Source organism: Arvicanthis niloticus, chromosome 12, assembly GCF_011762505.2.
Source record: "Arvicanthis niloticus isolate mArvNil1 chromosome 12, mArvNil1.pat.X, whole genome shotgun sequence".
NCBI lineage: Eukaryota > Metazoa > Chordata > Mammalia > Rodentia > Muridae > Arvicanthis > Arvicanthis niloticus.
In genome coordinates this window covers 17773799-17795332 of record NC_047669.1, presented here as the reverse complement: position 1 = coordinate 17795332, position 21534 = coordinate 17773799, and the positions used below count along the sequence as shown (strand labels likewise).

The following is a 21534-nucleotide window of genomic DNA, read 5'->3' as shown; positions in this document are numbered from 1 at the left end:
CTTTAAGCCAGAAGAACACCAGCTCTGTCTTCCTTTGTTTTGGGATCGTGACGACAGGCATGTTTAGAATCTCGTCTTCTGCATTAGTGTAATTCATGAATGACTAACCAAGTGCATCTTCCCTTAGATTAATGTGCTTCAATCAAAAAGGAGATCAGAAATCCTGAAATCCGTAAGTTATTAATGAATGATGCTAACTGCATCTGTCTGTCTGTCTCTGTGTGGCCCCCGTAGTGACACCCTGTCCAGGAGCTCTTGGCTCTTAGCTCCCACTTCTCTTTCCTGGGCCATCTGCTTCAAGGTACAGCTGTTCCTATGTCTCCTGTGTCTGCTCTGCTAACCTATGGCCTGCTTCACAAAGGCAGACCCATTGTGTGCTCTCCACTCTGTTACTCTAATGTAATAGTTCATGTGGTCTAGATACCTAATACTTTTTGAAAGTAGCTAGAAGTGATGGCTGGAACCAGTGAGACTATTTCAGAATTGTTTTGAAACTTACTAAGTATGATTACCACCTTGAGTATTCTCTTTAATTGCATTTGCTTTTAGAAAGTTTCTTCTTTAAAGATTTATTTATTTATTTATTTATTTATTTATTTATTTTTTAAAATTTATTTAATGTATATGGGTACTTTGTTTGCATGTATATTTGCACACCAGAAGATGGCATTAAATAGTTGTGAGCTGCCATGTGGGTACTGGGAATTGAACTCAGGACCTTGAGAAGAGCAGTGATGCTTTTAACCACTAAGCCATCACTCTGGCCCCAAGCTTTCTTTTAATTTTTATTTTAGATTTTATATATATATATCAGACCCCCTGGAACTGAAGTTGCTCTCGGACTCTTGTGAGCTGCCACGTGGGTGCTGAGAATTGAACCCAAGTCCTCTGCAAAGTTGCTCTTAACTCCTGAGCCATGTCTCTAGCCCTTGCTTTTAGAAATTGTCTACAAAGTGTCTTTCAAAATTACATGTTTCTCTATGGTTGTATGTGGTGTTTAGGCATTTAGAATGTTTGAGCTTTGAAGACTTATGTCAGTCCTATGGCTTGAAGAGGCCCCCGACTTATGTTTTGGCCTGCTCTTTCTTTGCAGTCACAAAAAAATGTAAAGATTGCTGGGTTCGTCCCTGTTTTCTTTGAACTTTTTTTTTTTTTTAAAGATTCAACTCACGTGCTTTTTATTTTTTATTTCATGTATATTGGTGTTTTGCCTGCATGTATGAGTGAGTCCGAGCCCCTGGATCAGGAGTTCGACAGTTGTGAGCTGCCTGGTGGGTGTTGGAAATTGAACCTTGGTCCTCTAGAAGAACAGCCAATGCTCTTAACTGCTGAGCAACTCTCTAGCCCCCTCTTTGGGCCTTTTTAATCTGTGGAGACAATAAGATTTTACTTGCTTTTTGACAAGGAAATGAGGAGGGTGTGCTGTGACGTTGTGCTCTTTTTCATTTAGAACCTTCGGGAGGATTTCTCTTAGTTTAGCTGGAGCAGTTTCCTTCCCAGTTGCTGTTCTTGTTGCTTAGGCCTTGTTTCCACCTTGCTCTGTCCTAATGCTTGCTTGACTCTGTGGTGCCTAGCACTTGTTTTATACCAGGTGACACCTCCCCCCCAGCCGTGTTTTCCAGACAGCCAGTGATGGAGACAGTATGTCCTACCATGGCCTCTGTGGGCAGCTGGAACTCTGCCACTTGAATAAACAGGAAATAAAGGACCAGCTGGTAAACATAGTGGGGTCTGCAGCCCTGTGGCCTCTGTCATTTACTCACTGTGTCCCTGTTCTAAGGACCTGCCTAAACATACTGAGGACCTGACTGCCCATAAGCAGATACTTGGGCTTGGCTGGGTTCAGTAAAACTTGATGTGTGAGCACAGATGTTTGAATTCCATAAAATTTTCAAATTAACTTTTGGGTTTTAAATTTCTTATTTCATCATCTAAAAGATTAAAAGCAATTCTTTAAAAAGTTAAAAGCAATTCTTGGCTCATGAGCCATCTACAAACAGATGTAAAATTTGTAGATCCAAATTAGCTAGCCTTGAGTATGCTACAGTTTACCATCCTTAATGGATATTTAAGCAGTTCTTCATGTCTTTACATTAAAAGCATCTCATTGTAGTGATCATCCTAATAAAAACCTGATTATTGCTTTATTTGTGTTTATAAATAAGACATTACTTAAATAAAGAGATACTAGATTTATTTGTTTACTTATTTTTTTAGTCATGTCCCCTAATAACCCCTACATGTAGGGGTCAGAGGACAATTTGTGGAAGTAGGTTCTCTTTTCCACTGTGGGGGGCAGGGGCTTGAACTCAGTGTGTCAGGATCAGTAGCCATCTCCAGTCAAAGTTTTCAAGCGTGGAGAAAGAAGGCTTTTTAAAAATACCACCAAATTTCAAGGCTTATCAACTGTTTTCGCCGATGCTGTGTGAGACAGCCATTTCTCTACTGACTTACAGCTGGAGCACTGGAGCCCCGCCTTCTCGCCTTGTGTATGACTGGCAGAAAACGAGATTTCCTTGTTGAATTTGCGTTTTGGTTGTGAAGAGTTTGATCAGGTTTTTTTCATACATTTTCTGCCTACTTAGGAAGCCATCATTTTTTGTAGTGATTTGTGGCATCTTTTATGGATTCAGATCGCTGATCCTTTACTGTGTTTCCTGGCTTATCATTTATTTCTTGATATGCTTAGTATGTATTTTGATGTGTACATATGTTTTATATTTTTATATAATCATTAATTTCTCCTTTTTATAATTCAGTGGTTTTAAAAAAATCTTTTCCCACAGTTGTATAACTATTACCATTTTCTAACACTGTAGTAATTTTTATATGAGTTGAGTTTTTATCATTAATCTTTGAATTTTATTTAACTGCTTTTTATTTTGAAAACATTTTTTTTAGAGGATTCTTTAGTGTTAACAACCTTATAGCCAACTTTAGTTTTCAGAAAATTAAACAGATGTCTGTTCTTGCTAAAAATAAAACAGGTCTTAGGAGATTCTTTGCATACATTTAATTATATAATTCCTTCTCATGTAAAATTAACTAATAAAAGCAAGGGTGGCTTTTCTTTTATAGATCAACAAAATATAGCTGGGGACCCCTTCCCAATCCTTAATGTCAATTTTGGATCTGTGGAATAAATATAAAGACATTTCCAGGGCCACCGAGGTGGCTCAGCAGGTGAAGACACTGGCTGCGGAGCCTGGTGGCCTGAGTCCAGGGGCAGAGAACTGACTCTTTCCTGCAGGCTGCCTCTGCCCTCCACACTCCCCCAGGCGTCTGTGAATATGTGCACACACAGCACGCAAACAAGCAAATAAATGTTTTTTTTAAAAGAGAAAAGTCTATGTTGACCCCACTGGCTTATAGTTTTTAAGAAAATGAACAACTGAGTGTTCCTGAGGACTCTGAAGTTTTTCTCTTTTCACTTCATTTTTGCTTAGGAAGGATACTAGACATTTCATAATGTACTCAAGGATTTCTAGTAAGACCGTGATGCTACCGAGAATGTTATTTAAGCAACCTGTGTAATTTTTATTTAGGTCTAAACAGCAACAGTTGCTAAAATGTCATACTACTACTCTTAGAGACATTGTATTCTCTTTGTATTTGCAAATATTTGTGAATTCCTCAAGAAACTCAGTTTTAAGTAGGTTTGATGCTTTAAGTAGGTTCTCGTGGAGTGGTCTTTAATACTGTGTGGACTCAGGCTTCCTGAAGCTTGTTGCAGTGGATCTGAAAGCCCTCTCTCCTCTAGATGCTGTCCTTCATGTACGCACATCTGGCCTTCTTCCACCAAGGGTATGACCTGTTCAGTGAGCTTGGGCCCTACATGAAAGATCTCGGAGCACAGGTAATCTTTTGAACTGGCATTCTCTGTTCTGTGCTGTTGTTGACGGTTATGTTTTCGAAGAGACTTAGCACATTGGGAAACCGGGCTTCTCATTTACTAATAAGGACTCTGACACTGAAGCACATTTACATATGGGTTAGATGTTGCACCAAAAATGAACTTAAAGGTAAAAGTGCTTGTCTTAAGTAGTGAACACGAGGGTACTAAACAGAGGCTTAAATAACTGTCAGTCAGGTGTGGTGCACATCTGTGATCCTGGCAGTGGGATGGGGGAGCGGGGCTGAGGCAGGCTGAGATACATGTGTCTGCTTTTTTAGTACAAATAGCAGAATTTATTCCTTTACTTGAATAATGGAGTCACTGTCCTCTTTTATTTAAGACTTTGCTCTTTTTCATTTTCAAAAAATAATTATATTGACTACTTGTAATGAAAGTCAAATGTCTTAGGATCCTAGGAATCCCAAGACCATTTGGTCTTCATTGTTACTTCACAAAGATGTCTTTTTCTCTTTTCTTCCCTCCCTCCCTCCTTCCCTTCTTCCCTCCCTCCCTCCCTCCCTCTTTTCCTTCTTTCCCCTCCCCTCCCCTCTCCTTCTCTTTGCCCTCCCTCCCTCCCTCCTTCCCTCCCTCCCTCCCTCCTTCCCTTCTTTCTGTCTCTCTTTCTTTCTTTCTTTCTTTCTTTCTTTCTTTCTTTCTTTCTTTCTTTCTTTCTTTCTTTCTTTCGTGGAAGTGTGGCTCACACCCAGCACCTTCTACGCGCTGTGCTTGTGCCTTGCCATAGTGTGGTCTGAGTCCCTTCAGACAGTACTTTTTCTTGAGCGATGAACTGCCTTACTTAGATACAATAGGATTAATCTGTAAGTTTTGCTTTCCCAGTATATTTTTTTGAGGTAAGGGATAAAGAAAAAAAAATAGAATTTAGGGAAATGGAAGAAAGGCAAGAATGGGATGGGAATGCCATCTAATGATCAAAGTGTGGGGGGGCAGTAGAACAGGGGGAGGGGAAGAAGGGCTGGAAGGTGGGATCCTGTGCAAAATACACTATGGATGACATGCACTGTGTTTCTGTCTCTTACACGGTACTATTGTTCATCTCTGTGCCAGATGCTATATGTCTAGGTTGGATTTGTGTGAGCCCACACTGAGGTTGCTAGGCTGCCTGTAAGAAAGTTTTCTTTCTTTTATGTAAGGTCAGAAGCACAGTCTCATGGCCCTTGTATCACATGCCTAGGCTTATTGTGTCTTTCAAGTTAGCTTCATGGTTAAAAGTGACTTGTCCACCTTAGCTGTCATTCCCAAATCCCAGCTATCAGAGGGAGGGAAGGGAAGAGAAAGACACATCTTGTCTGCTGCAGGACAGTCCCTAGAAACTGTACATCCTGCGCTTAGTCACTCATTTCGAGGAAACCTGGGGATGACAGGTTTGAAGCCACAGAGTGATCCAGTAGAATTAGGTGTGGGGTGTTTCACAGTGTCAGGGAAGAAGAGAAAGTAGATAAGGAGCCGAGCTAAGCTTCTATACCCCAGGAGAGGGGTGGCATGATGTAGAAACATGCAGCTAAGACTTATGGTTCAGCCTGCTGGGAGGTCAGCCCCTTCTTTGTTCAGGGCACCCTTTACTTTCTGTAGTGCTCTGTTTAGATGTGGCCAGTTAGGAAGATCTTGTAGTAGCTGAGTTAGTAGGTAATAACTCCAGAGCTCAGATTAATATTCTTTTATTATTTTACTTAATTTAACCTTTCAGAGGCAGGGCCTTACTGTGTTGACCAGTCTGTCTTAATTCGTGGGCTCACTACTGCCCCCACTCCACCCCTTTAAGCTGTCTTTTATTTATTTGGTATCAGATCCCGTTATAGATGGCTGTGAGCCACCGTGTGGTTGCTGGGAATTGAACTCGGAACCTCTGGAAGAACAGTCAGTGCTCTTAACCGCTGAGTCATTTCTCCAGTCCTTCCTTTTAGATTTGATTATCACATGAGGAAGGCAAGTTGGAAACATGGTGTGTGGCTAGTGACGGGATGCAGCTGTTGATGTATGTGCACATGTGACCTTTGCTCTGTTTCATTTAGCTGCACTGCCTTTTGGTATTGTTGAGAAGGGGATAAAAAAAGTCGTGTTTTTATAATGTGTGCTTGTTTTGTTTTTACCTTGTCTACAGCTTTCTGCTGTAGGTCATCAGGCACAGTAGGTTCGAGTCTTGTCCTTGAAGGATGCAGTGCTCAAGACAAGGCCTCCTGCTTGGAAGCCTTTTCCCCTAAGATATGGGCTTCCTCAAAAAAGATTTAGTACTAGAAAACTGTGAACTTCTACTTGAATGTTTAGCCAAAAATGCTGTTTTAGGTTAACTTTAATCATGTGATTTATGCTTATCTACAAAATGACTTGGAATATGATTTCTTAAAGAAATCCACTGTTTCTTTACATTTTAAGTCTATAATTTTCTTCTTTCCTTTAGTTGGATCGACTGGTTGTGGATGCAGCAAAGGAGAAAAGAGAGATGGAGCAAAAACACTCTACGATCCAGCAGAAGGTACACGAGCGAGAGTGTTAGGGCGGCTTCCCTTCACTGGGACGTTAGTGTGTGCGGGCTAGCCGTGTTACTCAGAACCCTTCTGTTGCTCGTTCTAGTAAATCCTTCTTGTGAAAGGTGAAGCGTTCTAGATGGTAACATGTCCATTTTGTTATCTCTTCAGATCAAAATAGTTGCAGGCTGTGGTCTTGAACCAGTTTATAAATATTCTTAACCTGTCAGGAGCTTAAGTAAAGGTTGCACCTTGTTAAAATTTTAAATATTACTCATGGTTTCATTTAGGATACTAACAACCTCCTGCCAAAGTGTGTGTGAATGTGTGCATGTTTGCATGTGAGCGAGCAAGAGACAGAGACAGAGAATGTGTGCCTATCTCTTCTTCCTCTTCCTCCTCCTCCTCCTCCTCTTCCTCCTCCTTCTTTCTCTCTGTCCCTGTCTCTCCCTCTCCCTCTCCCCCTCCCCTCCCCCTCCCCCCTCTCCCCCTCTCCCCCTCCCCATCCCCCTCTCCCCCTCTCCCCCTCTCCCCCTCTCCCCCTCTTCCTCTCTCCCCCTCTCCCCCTCTCCCCTTCTCCCGGCCCCCTGCTGTAGCCACTCCAGAGCTGCTCAGTATCTCCTTCTGAACCCTCATTGCTTGTTGAATTGCCTAAGCCTAGTCAAACTATTTTTTGACAAATGTTTTTAAAATGAGAATTTACTAGTAAATCTATATTTCTTCATGCAGGAATTGAGTTTGTCATGTCTGGAGCATAGCCTAATAGTACTTTATCTTAGATAGTCTGAGATGTGTTTGTGCTATAATCCAGCATACAAGGCAGATTAGGGATTGAATACAATCATATAAAACTCCTGCATGCTGTGAGAAACCTGTCCTTGTGATAATAAGGAATCCAGGCATCTTTGACAGATTACTCAGAGTGGATCTGACATAGAAGATGTGAATGGAAAAAAATGAAAGCAAAATTAGTAAGCAAAACATAGTTAATGGGTTATTCATGCTCAAAGAGAAAGAAATAACATTCAGAAAAGGAAAGAGTTTTCTCTGAGGCCATCTTTAATTAGTTACTTTTAGTTATCATAGGATAAAGCCAATGCCATGTTTTCTTTTGTTTAAAGATGCAGTCTTTCAAGCCAGGTGATGGTGGCACATGCCTTTAATCCCAGCATTCAGGAGGCAGAGGCAGGCAGATCTCTGAGTTCCAGGCCAGCCTGGTCTGCAGAGGGAGTTCCAGGACATCCAGGGCTACACAGAGAGACCCTGTCTCGAACAAAGAAAGACATGATCTTTCTGTATCGCCCAGCCTTGCTTCAGGCGCATGACTTTTCCACTCCTGCCTGCTGTGTGCCTGGGATTACAGGCGTGTGTTACCATCCCGGCTTCAGGTCTTCATGACCTGCTCTCTTTCTCCTGCTGTACCCCCCTCTTCCCAAGAGGCTTTGTTTGTGTCTCAGGCAGGCCTTGGACTCATGGTCTGTGTGCCCCAGCCTCCTGAGTTCTAGGGCTACAGCTGTGACTTCCTTGCCTGGCTCTTTGTGTTTATGGTGTACAGCATGATATTTTGATGACTAGCTTGTTTTAATGGTATTACTATCAAAGGATTGTTAGAAGTGGAATCAATAATTTTTTAGTAAAATGAAAAATTATGCTTGTAGAAATATATTATTGTTGGTTAAATTGAATATATACATACATATATATTGAATCTCTTTTTTCATTATATACATAGTTCAGTATTATATGAAGGCCTCAAACTGCTAAATTATCAGATCTGAGATTACTTGACAATACACAACTGTTTTTCTTTAAGAAAATAATCCTTTTTTTTAAACTCATTCTGAATACTTTCTCTGTCCCTAAATGCTGACACAGGCTGCATTACAGGTAAAAAAAGAAAAAAAAATCTAGTCAACTAAAATTTAAGGAAAGCATTTCTGATACACAGTTTAAGGTGTTCTAACAATTACTCTGATCAATGTGAGAAACAGTGCTATTGTGGCCCCCTGACTGTCCTGCCTGGGCCTTCACACGTCTTTGGATAGACGCACGCACACGCTAATAGAGTCGTGCTGGGGTACCAGCGTGTGCGTGTGCCGAGCGTGGCGAGGATGCTGCTGGGCAGCACTGAGGGTCCTCACTGTCCTCACTGGTGACTGTGGACATGGACATCTCATCGGTTTAAATTACGCACCATTAGTGACTAGTGAATCGTGTCTGTCTGTGACTTGTTCCCTGTTGGTGAAGTGTCCATTTGCTTTTGTTCCTTAGTGCCAGGCTTCCTAATTGACGATCAAGTTTGTCATGTACTGCAGATAAATTCGGTGTAGATTTTCATGGTTCTGGCTCTGTGTCTGCTGCTTTTGTTGCTTGCTCAGCACTTCCCAAGACCACGGGCCCCTCTCCCTGTCCCGTGTAGGTTTGCTTTTCACATTTACGTCTCTGCCGGAGACTGAGCCCAGGTGTCAGTGTCTGACAGGTGGGCATTTGCCACTGGGCTGTCCCCCAACCTTTGTGTCTCGCTTCTCACTTCATGTGTAACTGTGTTCTTGTGTGTATGGGTCGATACTGTGTTGATCTTTAATACAGCTCCTTTGATGCTGTGCGACACCCATCGCAGCTCTTTCCGGCTGTCTCTTCCAGCCCACTGCCATCTTGCCTTAATCATCCCAACACATTGTTGTCTTAATTGTTCCCAACTTCCCAGCTTCACATGCCTGGGAAGCAGAGCTCCCATCCCTTTTTTCCCTCCTTTTACAGCCTGAGTTTTGTAGACATCCAAACCTCAGGAGCAAGTTTGTTCTATATCAAGAGCTTTTGTGGAGACCGTAAGATGACACAGTAGGTAAAGTGCTTGCCACACAAACCTGGCAGCCTGGTTCAGTCTCCAGAACAAACTTATCCTTGAACCTCAGTGAGTACCATGGAGTTTGTTAGTCCTCCCCTCGGATACACATAATAGTAAAGTTTTTTTAATTTTGAAGTTGCGCTGGAACTGTGAGAGAGCAGGTGTGCTTGGTTTATAATACTGTGCATATCCCAGTCTTATCTGACCTGCTGTTTAGAGTTTCTTTATGCTCTGCATAAACTTTTGTGATTTTCTTACATGGCTGTTGTTGGGTTTATTCCTGGACACTTACATGGCAAACGGTCCTGTAGTGCTGCCTTCAGACATCAGTGTCTCTGTTACATTAGGGTAAGACTGTTCCCATCTTGATTTTATCCTAACAGTTTTGCTAATGTTCTTGATAGTATTTTTTTCTGAATTCTTTGGAATGTTCTGTGTAGAGTCCTGTCCATGAATAGCAGGGCAGTGTGCTTTTTCCTTTTTAGATTCTCTAGTTGTCTGGGACTTTACTGCAGTCTCGAATGGTGGTGGTGATAGCGGTTCTGGTCTCACTTGCAGTTTTAGTGGGCCTTCCTTTAGTCCTCCAATCACCGATCACCATGCTTAGCAGGTTTGTGTCCTGGGCCCTGCAGAAAAGCACAGGTTCTCCTGAGCGCAGATGCCCTGGTTCTGTTGGCCTTTTGGCTTCCAGTTTTCTTTTTCTTCAGTGTCCTTCAAGTGTTCCTTCCTAATTGACAGACAGATCATGAATATGCTCACAGATTCCAGCAGCAGTGCTACATCTGGTGTCATCAGCTGCTAACAGATGGAACACTGCTATGTGTCAGATCCGACTTCTTTATTAAGGGACAGTCGTAATGCTCCTGCAGTCTTAGTCCTTTCCTTTGCATCTCTGTGTGCGTTTGTTGTCTTTTCTTACAGTCTCTCTCCTGCGCCATGTCTTACATAGTTGTGTCTCTGTCGCCATCTTAGCATTCTGTAGAGCCGGAGCTGTTAGTGTGCTGAGGCATTATCTCCATTATCATGTCCCCCCACCCCCTTATGGAAGTCTTACTCCCAATGTTTTTAGAAGCTCTTTTCCCTGGATAAATTGCTCTTTCTGGGAACACAGTTATCTGAACTCCTGTGTGTTATTTTGTCTAGGATTTCTCCAGTGACGATTCCAAGCTAGAGTATAATGTAGACGCGGCAAATGGCATTGTCATGGAAGGGTATCTGTTCAAACGAGCCAGCAACGCCTTCAAAACGTGGAACAGGTAATGGATTTCCAACATTAGTCTTGATGAGTCAACATGTTTGCCACTTTTGGGCTTCCCCAGTAATTACCAACTTTTTTCCCTTCAGAACTATCTAAACTCTACCAAATGGTCAGGAGAAAAACGAAAATACAGATCTTTAGATTTGAAACTCAAGGCTTAAAGGAGAAAACTACTTCTTCTAATACTTGGGCTATAATGACTAAAGTCTCATTTATCTTTTATTAAGAATTATATTTTTTATTAAGAATTTACTTTTGGCCAGGTCACAGTGGGGTGGCAGCAGTGCATACCTCCCAGCACTCAAGAGGCAGGCAGATGGGTCTTTGTGAGCTCCAGGACAGCCAGGGCTATACAGAGAAACCCTGTTTTAAAAAAACAAAACAAGAAAGCAAACAAACAAAAAACAAAAAGAAAGAAGGAAGAAAGAAAGAAAGAAAGAAAGGAAGAGAAAGAAAGAAAGAAAGAAAGAAAGAAAGAAGGAAAGGAAGAAAGACAAAGAAAGACAGAAAGAGAGAGAGTGAGAGAGAGAGAGAGAGAGAGAGACAGAGAAAGAAAGAAAGAAAGAAAGAAAGAAAGAAAGAAAGGACAGAAGGACGGAAGGAAGGAAAATCTTGTGAGTCTTAAGTCCAGATGGCCCAACCATTTGGCTTTTGGCCTTTTTAATACCACTTAACATAGAACATGGTACATCACGGTAACCACTATTTCATTATTATAAATGTGATAGCTAGTAAAAGGTTTACATTTTTGATGAATTAATTTTTATAAAATATGAAACCATTAGATATCTTACAAGAATGGAATTATAGCCAGGTGTCATGGGGACACTTGTAATCCTTTCAGGAGGTGAAGGCAGGAGTATTTTGAGTTCATGGCCAGCTTGGGCTGCATAGTAAGATTTTGTATCTAAAATTGCAAAGTAAAACAAAGAAGAATATCTAAAATATTTTACTGTATTAATATGATAAGTAAAATAATTTCATACCAAATAGCATTGAAAGGTTGCTTGGCACAGGGTCATCCTTCTGAATGTTAGTGATTGATCTGTTGCTCAAGAATGCCTTGTTTTTCTTTTTTCTTTTTTTTTTTTTTGTTTAAATAAATTTTTTTTTAAAAAGGATAATTTTGCAGTAATGAAGAGTAATAGAAAAGGCTGTTCTTCAAGACAAACAGCAGCAGCATCAAGAGCGTCTCCTCAGTGAGGCCACTGGGTGCCTGTTTCACTCAAGTGGGCATCTCAGTGCTGTGCTGATGTGGGCCTGATCATTCCTCTGTAGCTTTCTTGGTATTGAAGTTCAGAAACACCCAGTGATGTTTCTAAATGTCAGTGGTTTATTGAGCATTTGACATTGTAGAAAATCTAAATGGTTTTATTTGAAATATTTTATCTTTATGTGAGAGTTACTATACTCTGGAAACAATAATGATATTTATCATTAAGCCTCTGAGTTATGTAGAACTTTTAAATAAGACAGGTACTAGAGGACCAGCTGTAGTGATCAGGTTATCAGTAATGCTTCTAGTTATTATACTGTAAAAATGAAAACTTAAAATTGTGTTTCATGAGCTACAATGGAAAACAATCGTCCTTTTAAGGACGATTTTTAAGTCCTTTCTGACAAATTCTGTAGTTAGCATTGGAAGCTGGAAACAGCTAGTGTGTAGTAAATTCTTTAAGATTATTTAGCCAATATAGGTTTATAGTATAATCTTAGAGTTGAAATTTAACCTTCGGACTTACAAAGTACCTCCTTAAAGCTTAAGAAAATGAAAATACAATAAATCCCTTGGGACGTAACCATTATATTAAGAAGAGAAATAAATTTCCTTGGACCCTTCAGCGAAATGTGGCCTCAGACTCCATGCTGAAGCACAGTGAGTCTTTTCGTAGTGGAGAACTCCATTGCTGTTCAGAGCACCAGAATAACAGCAATAGCAGATGAGATGTGGACCTCATGATTTTGCATTGTTTGTCTTAGGAGCCATATTAACTGGCATTGATACTAAAGCAAAGGCAAGATCAAGCAGGGAGAAGCTGTAAATCCAACTACAGATCCCTGTTGTAGGTGTCACAGGGTCTGCGGGATGAAAGGCATCCCCTCAGGAAGGAGGCTGCTGCCCAGAGCTGCTGCCTGTGACCGTTAGAGTCACCGACTGTAGAGCAGCTTCATTTTCAGCAAGATGACTGAAATGAAGAGGGATTTCTTTTTCTCATCATTTTGAAATTACAGATTGGAAGACTCCATTGAGGGAACCTGTGTTGAGGGTCTTTGTTTCAGTAGAAGAGCTGTGTGGCTGAGATCTTGAGATTAGGAAGCCAGAGATTAGGAAAATGACCGGTGTCATTCGACAGATTTGATAGACTTACTGCAGGACAGTGACGCCTTTCACGGGCCGTGTCCTCAATGATGATGTCACCCAGCATAAGGCTCGCCTCCTAAGGGTCCCAGCACCCTTAGTGGTAGCACACTGTGAGCCATATCTAGCACAAATCCATTGGGGGACAGGTCATGTGCAAAATACAGCAGAAGGGAATTATGTAGATGGTAGAAGAAAGAACAGCAGTTCTTTATTAGTGAGAGCTTTCCTGTGGTATTATTAATGTTAAAAATTGCAAATGCATTTGCATTTCTTAAATGAGGCTTTTCAAAAAAAAAAAAAAATCTAATCTTGGAAAATGCCAATAATTTTCTTTTGTCCATGCTTGGTTTGGTGTCTTCCCTAGTTTTTCATCTAGTTCATTGCAGTACAATGAACTACTCTGCTGCTCTGAGTAAGACTTTATATTCCTTAACATTAAAAGTGTCTTAGAAATGCCGGGCAGTGGTGGCGCACGCCTTTAATCCCAGCACTTAGGAGGCAGAGGCAGGTGGGTTTCTGAGTTCGAGGCCAGCCTGGTCTACAGAGTGAGTTCCAGGACAGCCAGGAGCCAGGTCTACACAGAGAAACCCTGTCTCGAAAAACCAAAAAAAAAAAAAAAAAAAAAAAAAAGAAAGAAAGAAAAAAGAAAAAAAGAAAAAGTGTCTTAGAAGCTGCCTCTGCAGATATTAAGCTTTTTTACTCATGACTTAAGTATTTTTCAAAAATACTGTTTGATTGGTTTCAAGGAAAGTTTTCTTTTTTTTTTTTTTTTTTTTTTTTTTTTTGGTACCCTAAGGCACAATGATATCATGGTTCATTTGATCTTATCTATGACTTTATGACGTTATATCATATTTTCAATATTAACTATTAAATATCTCCATCCTGAGGAATATGTGATTACGAATTCCTAAGTAGTCAAAAAAACAACAAATCACCAAACCTCCCTCATGCTTCATAACTTACAGTGTACTTGAAAAGCAGTGTCTATTATTGTGTAGTGAAGTGTGACGCTCTTGTTTTGTGTGTGAGAACAGCTGGCGTGAGAACGGAAAGGTCTTGTCCCTTTGCATTGCCAATCTTGTCCCTGCTCAGTGCCCCTCTGTCCTCTGTGGCATCTTGACATAGAAGTGTATTTTAGTGTTAGCTCTCTGTGATCTTACACTATGGACTCACCCAACTGAGAATCAGAATTTGGGGATTAAACATCTCTGTACTTAACATATAGAGATTTTTTTTTTGGTTTGTTTGTTTTTGTTTTTTCGAGACAGGGTTTCTCTGTGTAGCCCTGGCTGTCCTGGAACTCACTCTGTAGACCAGGCTGGCCTCGAACTCAGAAATCTGCCTGCCTCTGCCTCCCAAGTGCTGGGATTAAAGGTGTGCGCCACCACCGCCCGGCCAATATTTTTTTTCTTGTAATGATTATTTAAACAATGCAATGATACTATTTTAATTAGCATTAACATTATAATAGCAATTGTAAGTGATGTTGGCTTATTTCTCAGTTAATTCAGGAGGCCCAGGTGGGAAAATCACCTGAGCCCAGAAGAGGGCAGCATGGAAAGAGTCTTTCTGTTACACACACACACACACACACACACACACACACACACACACACACACACACAGACAGAGTCTCTTCTCTTCCCCTCTCCCTCTCTTTCTTTCATCTCCTCACACACTCAGACCCTCACACATTATGATTCTGTGTAGATGCTGCATTTTATCCTCCAGAACTTGAGCCTCTACAGATTTGGATGTGTGACTGGGTCCTAGAACCAGGTGTTACACTAGCACCAAGGTGGTCTTATTTTTCTGGGGGTGCATTAAGACCTGCCACAAACCAGGGCTACACAGAGAAACCCTGTCTCGAAAAACAAAACAAAACAAAACAAAACAACAACAACAAAAAAAAAAAACAAAAAAAAAGAAGGAAAAAAAAAAAGACCTGCCACAATGAGGAATTTCGAGATGGGGTTTCTATATGTAATCTTTGCTGGCCTGGAATTCACTCCAGACCAGGATACCAAACTGGCCTTACACTCAGGGATCCTCCTGCCTCTGCCTTCTGAGTACTGGAATTAAAGGCAGGAGCCACAAAGTCCAGCACACTGCGTTTTCTTATTATTTTTTTTCCGGTTTGGCAGTGCCAATTCAGATTTTAAACACTGGAACCTGTGTTTCTTTTTTTGCTTTTCATAGTGAATTTGGAAAAGAGTAACAAGGAAAATAATGTAAACACAATTTAGCACTAAGGCAGAAAGGCTAATAAAGAAGCAGACTCCTTTGTTGGACCAGAAAATACAACTCAGTGCATAAAAGATATTATACAAAGTTTAAAGCTTAAAGTTTAGTGCCGATGCAGGTAAGAATGAGAAGAATGTGCACTGAAGCTGAGTGGTCCCAGCTCCTGGGATGGAGGAGGAGCTGAGTGGTCCCAGCTCCTGGGATGGAGGAGGAGCTGAGTGGTCCCAGCTCCTGGGATGGAGGAGGTAGTAGGATTGCGGGTGCAAGGTTAGCCTGGACTGCATAGCCCAGGCTTGTCTCCATAATCTTACTCCCCACCCTCCCCTAAAACCAATGAAAGAATCATATTTATCTGTGGCCTTAGAGTCTTTGCTATCATTTGATGAACATGGGTGTGGGCAGATAGGGGGTTTATTCAGTCAGCATTTTATGATCATTGAAATTCTTAATTGGTAAGCCTGCTTTCCTTCCAAAAAGTTTGTCTTTGCTTAAGGCTTCTGTAGATAAACATGTAGTGATTTTCCTCTTACTTTCCAGGCACAGCTTATTCATGTGTGGCATAACACTATCTGCATTTTCTAGTTATGACCATAGAGGTAGAAAACCATAATAAATGTGTAAGGTAATAGTAATATAATAATTCAAATATTTTCAAAGCATTTTTGTTTCTTAAGAATTGAAACACTACAAATTGCATATATTTGTAATACGTAAATCAAACACACGGACACTTTTGACTGCATTGTTAGATTATTAGCTAAGCTTGTTTCTTTAATTTTTGTCTTAGTTTTGTATCATGCTGGTTCTTTGCTTATTTGCACATTTGCGTTTTCTTTCTTTTACACCTTTCCCTTTTGTTTTAACCCTACCCCATTTTTTCACATGACAGGAAAAAGCCCGATCACATCAGGTACCAAATAGCTTCCTGCCCTTCCTCTTCTTACCCAGTCTCTTTTGTAAGCACGAGAAAGTGCCTAATTAACCCGCGTTCAGTTGGATTACTTGCAATGGATAAAACCATCTCTCCATACTCTAAATTGGAAAGAAAATATGAGCAGTTATTTGAGGAAGAGAATTACACCTTTAATTGTCCTCAGTGGATTTGAACTGGGGACAGACAGTTGATGTGCTTACAGTTAGCCACATAGATACTTATGTATCTATGGATTGGAGCTCCCAATGGCTTCTGTTTCTTATGAGGGACATAAAGTAGCAAACTGTGATGAGTCCTGAGGTAGCCACTGATTGTGTTGAAAGAGTTTGTTGTCATGGCCTAGGTTTTCTTTGTTTTATCGCTTTCTTCTGTGAAAACAGCAAATGTTGTTGATAACAAAACAGTACATTAGGCATTACATTGCATTCATTACATGCTTATCTAGCACCAGAGTATGTATATGAACCCACGATTTATATCATTTTAGTTATAAAGCTTCTTTAAATTTAGAACTGTGACTTTTTACCAATATTTTTGATATTAAGATCAAATATGGTAAAATATATTTGATTTTTTACAAATATATTTTTTTCCTTTTGACCCAAATTTTGTCACCTAGAAAAATTTTTTCCTTGGTAGGTAATAGTATTTAATTTGTTTAAAATAAATGTAACATGTTGGTCTAAGTTATACTAAATTACTTCAGTTTGAGATAGATGCAAAATGTGTCTTACTTTCTTACATAGGAAATTAGAAACTGTCTTACACGTTGTGCTTCACTTTTTAGTCTTGTAGACTATATACTATGTTAGCACGGTGATTTCCAAAACTTGTCTCTTAGATCTTGTTGCAGTTTTGTAGTACTTAAAAATTTCCTTTACCAAGTTCAAGTGCTAAGTATTTGTGTGTGTGATTCATAGGCTACGAGCTTTTTACCACACTTTCTCCTTGTTGGAAATATGAAGAGTCCCTAGGGTTATTTTATAGGAAACTCTGTTCCAGGGGTTGAAGAGAGAGCTCAGTCAGTAAAATGTTTGCCTTGCAAATATGAGGCCCTGAGTTTGATCTCCTACAACCCACGTGCAAATGTTACGTTTGGCCTGTGTTCATAGTCCCAGCACTGAAGAGGGAGAGAGAGATAGACCCCAGGGCTCGATGGCCAGCGGGTTTAGTAGCCCAGTTTGTGAACATGAGAGACACTGTCTCAAAGAAGTTGGGTAGTTCCCAAGGGTTGTCCTCTGGACTCTGCATGCATGTGCATACATGTGCATGCACACCAGAGAACATGCCTACTCTGTCCGGATACCCGCATTGTATGTATATCGATCGCATCAACTGAATGCCCCTTCGTTACCTAGCTAGAGTTCTGTTTGATGTCAGATGTGTGGTTTTAGTGGTGGTAGAAGGAAGATTGTGTCAGACAGACACATCTCTGTGATTCATTCTTCTCTACCTAGGATATATTATGTTTTCTTTAAGGAGGTCACAAATGAAGAGAACTTTGTGTTGTCTTTTCTAAGTATGTGAAGCACGTAAGTGTCAGGGAAACTGAGCTTCAGAAATGCACACGTTTCACAAGGGATAGTTGAAGGGGTAGTTCCTAGTGAACAGAGACAGTTTTATCTAGATGATGAGGATGATGGTGATGATTTTTAGGGAATACTGCCATAAAATGGACAAAGTCAAAAGAAAAAAATAATTTTGTGGCTTTCAGAAGCGTGAAAAGTTTACATAGTTATGTGGATGTCTTCCCATTGTTCAATAAAATTAGTTTCCCCCAAACTATGTATGAGGACTCTGATGATAGACAGTCTGTACATTATTATTGGTGGTGTTCACCTTCCTCAAGGGTGTTTTAAGAACAAGACTTTAATCGGGAGAGAGATTGTTTCCATTGCATGTCATCTGCGTGGCAGGCTGCACCATCTGGTCTGTTTGTAGGACTTTCCTCTAACGTCTCTAACCCCTGCCTGGCCCCGCACAAGACTCTGGATGTTCTCCCTTTTCTGCTCTGTTGATTTATGTTCAGTGGCACCCCACCTTGTTTTGTTTACATGCTTATTTAACAAAACTCTGATTCAATGAAAAAGGTTTGTTATGTCTTCAAGTGGCAAGAAAACCTACCCCCTGTACAAGGCTGAAAAGCAGCTAAGGCGTCTTCTGGCCCCCTCAGCTTTGGAGAAATGACCAAAAATTTGAAAATAGAAAATCAAAACACCTAAATACAATTTCTAGTAATTTTTATTAGTATCAATGAAAAGGTAGAATCTCTGTCTGCTAATAGATTAATAACTAATTTAAAAAATCATCTCATATGAAACTAATTTAAAATAACCGCTCAGATACTGTTCACTTTTCGTGCTTGGTGAGAAGTTTGCTTCTTTATGAATGGCTTTTGACTGTGATTTTTTTTTTTTATGTCTTTTGTTTCTTTTATGACTTTAATGAATTAGAAGTAGTGGGTATGGCTTACATTGCCAAGATTTTTTTCTAAAGAACATTGTGAGTAATTGTTTTCTTAATAACTTTACAGTAATGAAGAGAGACATATAGACAATTGGGGGGATTGTATATGGTGACATTATTTTCCTGAAAAGTATTTTGAAATAGTTTGTGATCATCTCCTCTTTGAGACAGTTCAAAGTGATAGTTCCTTGTTTTGCTGATCAAACATTTGCTGAATTTCTGAAGTTTGAAAATAAATTACCATTTATCTTAATGTTTTACTTTTATAAATGGACATTTTATTCACAGTGTTAAGTTTTCTATATCATAAATGTTGATACTTGAGGAAAAAGATTTTAATTATTTTGAGTACCTCAAAAATAAAACAGTATGTTTGAACTTTAAAAATAGTTGCCATATGCTCTTAGCAGGAGAAAATAAAAGCTTTTGTTAAAATATAAAATTATGAATAAAATGAACCAAAACAGCAAGTCTCTCTCCCTAACCTGTGACTTTAAGATGTGTGTTCCGAGTTTTCAGTAAATATCTCAGGCACTCAGTCATGAAAGCAAAGCGGTGCACTTCTCCAAACGCCCCCAGCTCAGAATAACCACACGTGTGTGATCTTTACTGTCTCCTCTCTGTCTAGACGCTGGTTCTCCATACAGAACAATCAGTTGGTTTACCAGAAAAAGTTTAAGGTATGTGTGTCATTAAACAGTAAAGCGGAAAGCTGTTGAGTTCTGGTTTTATTTCTTTGTCTCTTTGTTTCTGTGAATATTGAAGTCCATAAATATCTATATGCAAAACTCTCAAAATTACTCTTCTTGGTTGATGTTTGGGTATATAACAAGCAGAGTGGGAGCTGGTGACCCTTGAACTTTCAAAGCACAGTGATTGGAATTCTAAATTCTTTTTGAAAAAAAAATTCATTTTCATTCATGTGTACATGTATGTCGGACTGCACGTTTGTACATCTGACTGCACATATGTGCGAGTGACTGCAGTGCCCCCAGAGGCACCAGATTATTATTTTAAGGCACAGTCTGCCCATGCAGCCCTGGCTGGCCTAGAACTTGCTGTTTACACTGGGCTGACCTCACTCACAGAGGTCTGCCAGCCTCTGCCTCCAGAGGTCAAGACTAAGGCCTGCATCACTGAGTCCTGCAGCATCGTCTTCATCCTTGTTTTGATTATGTGTATGTATATGTATGTATCGCTGTGCATGTGAGTGCAGGTGCTCACAGAGACCTGTGGTGTTTGATCCCCCTGGACTGGGAGTCACAGGTGGTTGGGGGCCACCTGATGTGAGTGCTGTGAACCGGCTCTGGTCCTTTGTGCGCAGTGAGCGCCCTTCGAGGTGGGGCCATTTCTTTAGCCCTCCAATTAGGAATTTTTTTTTTAAACATTTTTTCTTTTTGCTTCTTTGAATGTGTTTGGGTATTTTGCCTGCATGTATGTCTTTGTACCATGTGTACAGTGCCCATAAAGACTAGAAGTGGCCCTCAGATCCCCTGGAACTGGAGTTACAGACCCTTGGACTCGAACCTGGGTCCTCTGAAAGAGCAGCCAGTGCTCCTAACTGCTGAGCCATCTCTCCAGCCCTTTTTATTAGGATTTTATTTTTATTATGCCATGTATTTGGGTGTCTCGAGTGCAGATTTGTACACTGAGTGCAGACTCTGTGGAGGTAAGAAGGCGGCATCAGGTCTGCTGGAATAGGCTCTTGTGACCTGCCTGAACCAAACTCCTGTCTCCTGCAAGAGCAGTATGCGCCCTTAACCATTGAGCCATCGTTCCAGCTCCAATTCTGAAATTTTAATTCCTAGACTTGAAATGTTTTGTGTAGCAAGATTACCACTTTTATTTTACTAATTCTGTTGGTTAGTCATGTGGCAGAAGTAACCTGATGGCCCATAGTTCTATTCTGAGGCTGTGGACAGTAAGTATGACTTTAGTACACATCCATTATCTAAGGACAGGTGGTGATAGTATAGAATACCCTAAAGTGACATAAATCAAACCATATGCTGTTAGTAAGGTAAATGGGAACCCTGCACCCTGTTACTGCTGTGCTTGTGTGTGTGTGTGCGCGCGTGTGCGGGTGTGCTTGAGCCTTATTGCAAGGTCAGGGATTTTATGTACTGGAAAGCTGTACTGGGAAGGCTTGTGAGAGGACTAGACACTGGAAATAAAGAAGCATCTGTTAATTGATAGCTTGATTTCCACGTAATTAGCCCTGTAACGGTAGTCTGGGAAGCAGAGATATACCCACTGCTTGTGAGATGGCTGCAGTAATTGCAGGCCTGTGCAAGCTTTGTAGTTTCCATTGGTGTTCTCTTCTGATTTTTGTGCTCATATTTTCATTAGAAAATGATAAAATCTGTTATCTTTCTTATAAGAATTTTAAGAAGAATGCACCAATATCTTGTTTCTCTTTGAGCTATTGAAAACACAATTCATTAAAGTTTCTCCTTGGAGGAGAAAGTAGCTTTTCTGTATGTGAAAGGTACTCCACGGTGTAATGGGCATGAGTGGGCGGAGCAGGGCTGACGAGGAGGCCTGAATACTTACTAGTGTTAGCTGGGAGCCAGGCCTTTCTGTAAATGCTTGCATGTAATTTACATACAGCAGTTTGATAAGACAGATTAAATGAACGATATAGAATCACCTCCTTTAGTTGTATATCTTCTATACATAGTGACGATAGGATAAAATGATGTCCTTTAAAGAGGCCATTTCCTGGAGTATGTTTGAAGGTTGTGGTTGCTGCTGGTGGTGCAGAAGGCTAAGCTGGTAACCCTGAGTCTGCCTGTTTGCTGCAGGACAGCCCCACGGTGGTGGTGGAAGACCTCAGGCTCTGCACAGTGAAGCACTGTGAAGACATCGAGCGACGGTTCTGCTTTGAAGTTGTCTCTCCAACAAAGTAAGATGTTGACAAGGATTTGAGAACTGTTTTTATGTTTCTGTAGTTTGTCTCAAAGATTTTTCTAGATTTGAGTAGTAAACATAGATGTTATATCCAAGTACTTCTATGACTTTTCTTCATGTACTGTATTCTT

The 21534-nt window shown here is 40.5% G+C and overlaps 1 protein-coding gene across 3 annotated transcripts in view; it reads left to right on the top strand.

Moving 5' to 3' along the window:
- Positions 1-21534, top strand: part of Acap2 (ArfGAP with coiled-coil, ankyrin repeat and PH domains 2) — a 108942-nt gene that overhangs the window by 61688 nt on the left and 25720 nt on the right. For all 3 annotated transcript variants that reach the window (XM_076942773.1, XM_034514821.1, XM_034514818.2), the window contains exons 7-12: positions 128-172; positions 3761-3856; positions 6312-6386; positions 10370-10482; positions 19122-19173; positions 21298-21398. In XM_076942773.1, the coding sequence (XP_076798888.1) occupies positions 128-172; positions 3761-3856; positions 6312-6386; positions 10370-10482; positions 19122-19173; positions 21298-21398 (482 nt within the window). The remainder of the gene's footprint in view (positions 1-127; positions 173-3760; positions 3857-6311; positions 6387-10369; positions 10483-19121; positions 19174-21297; positions 21399-21534) is intronic.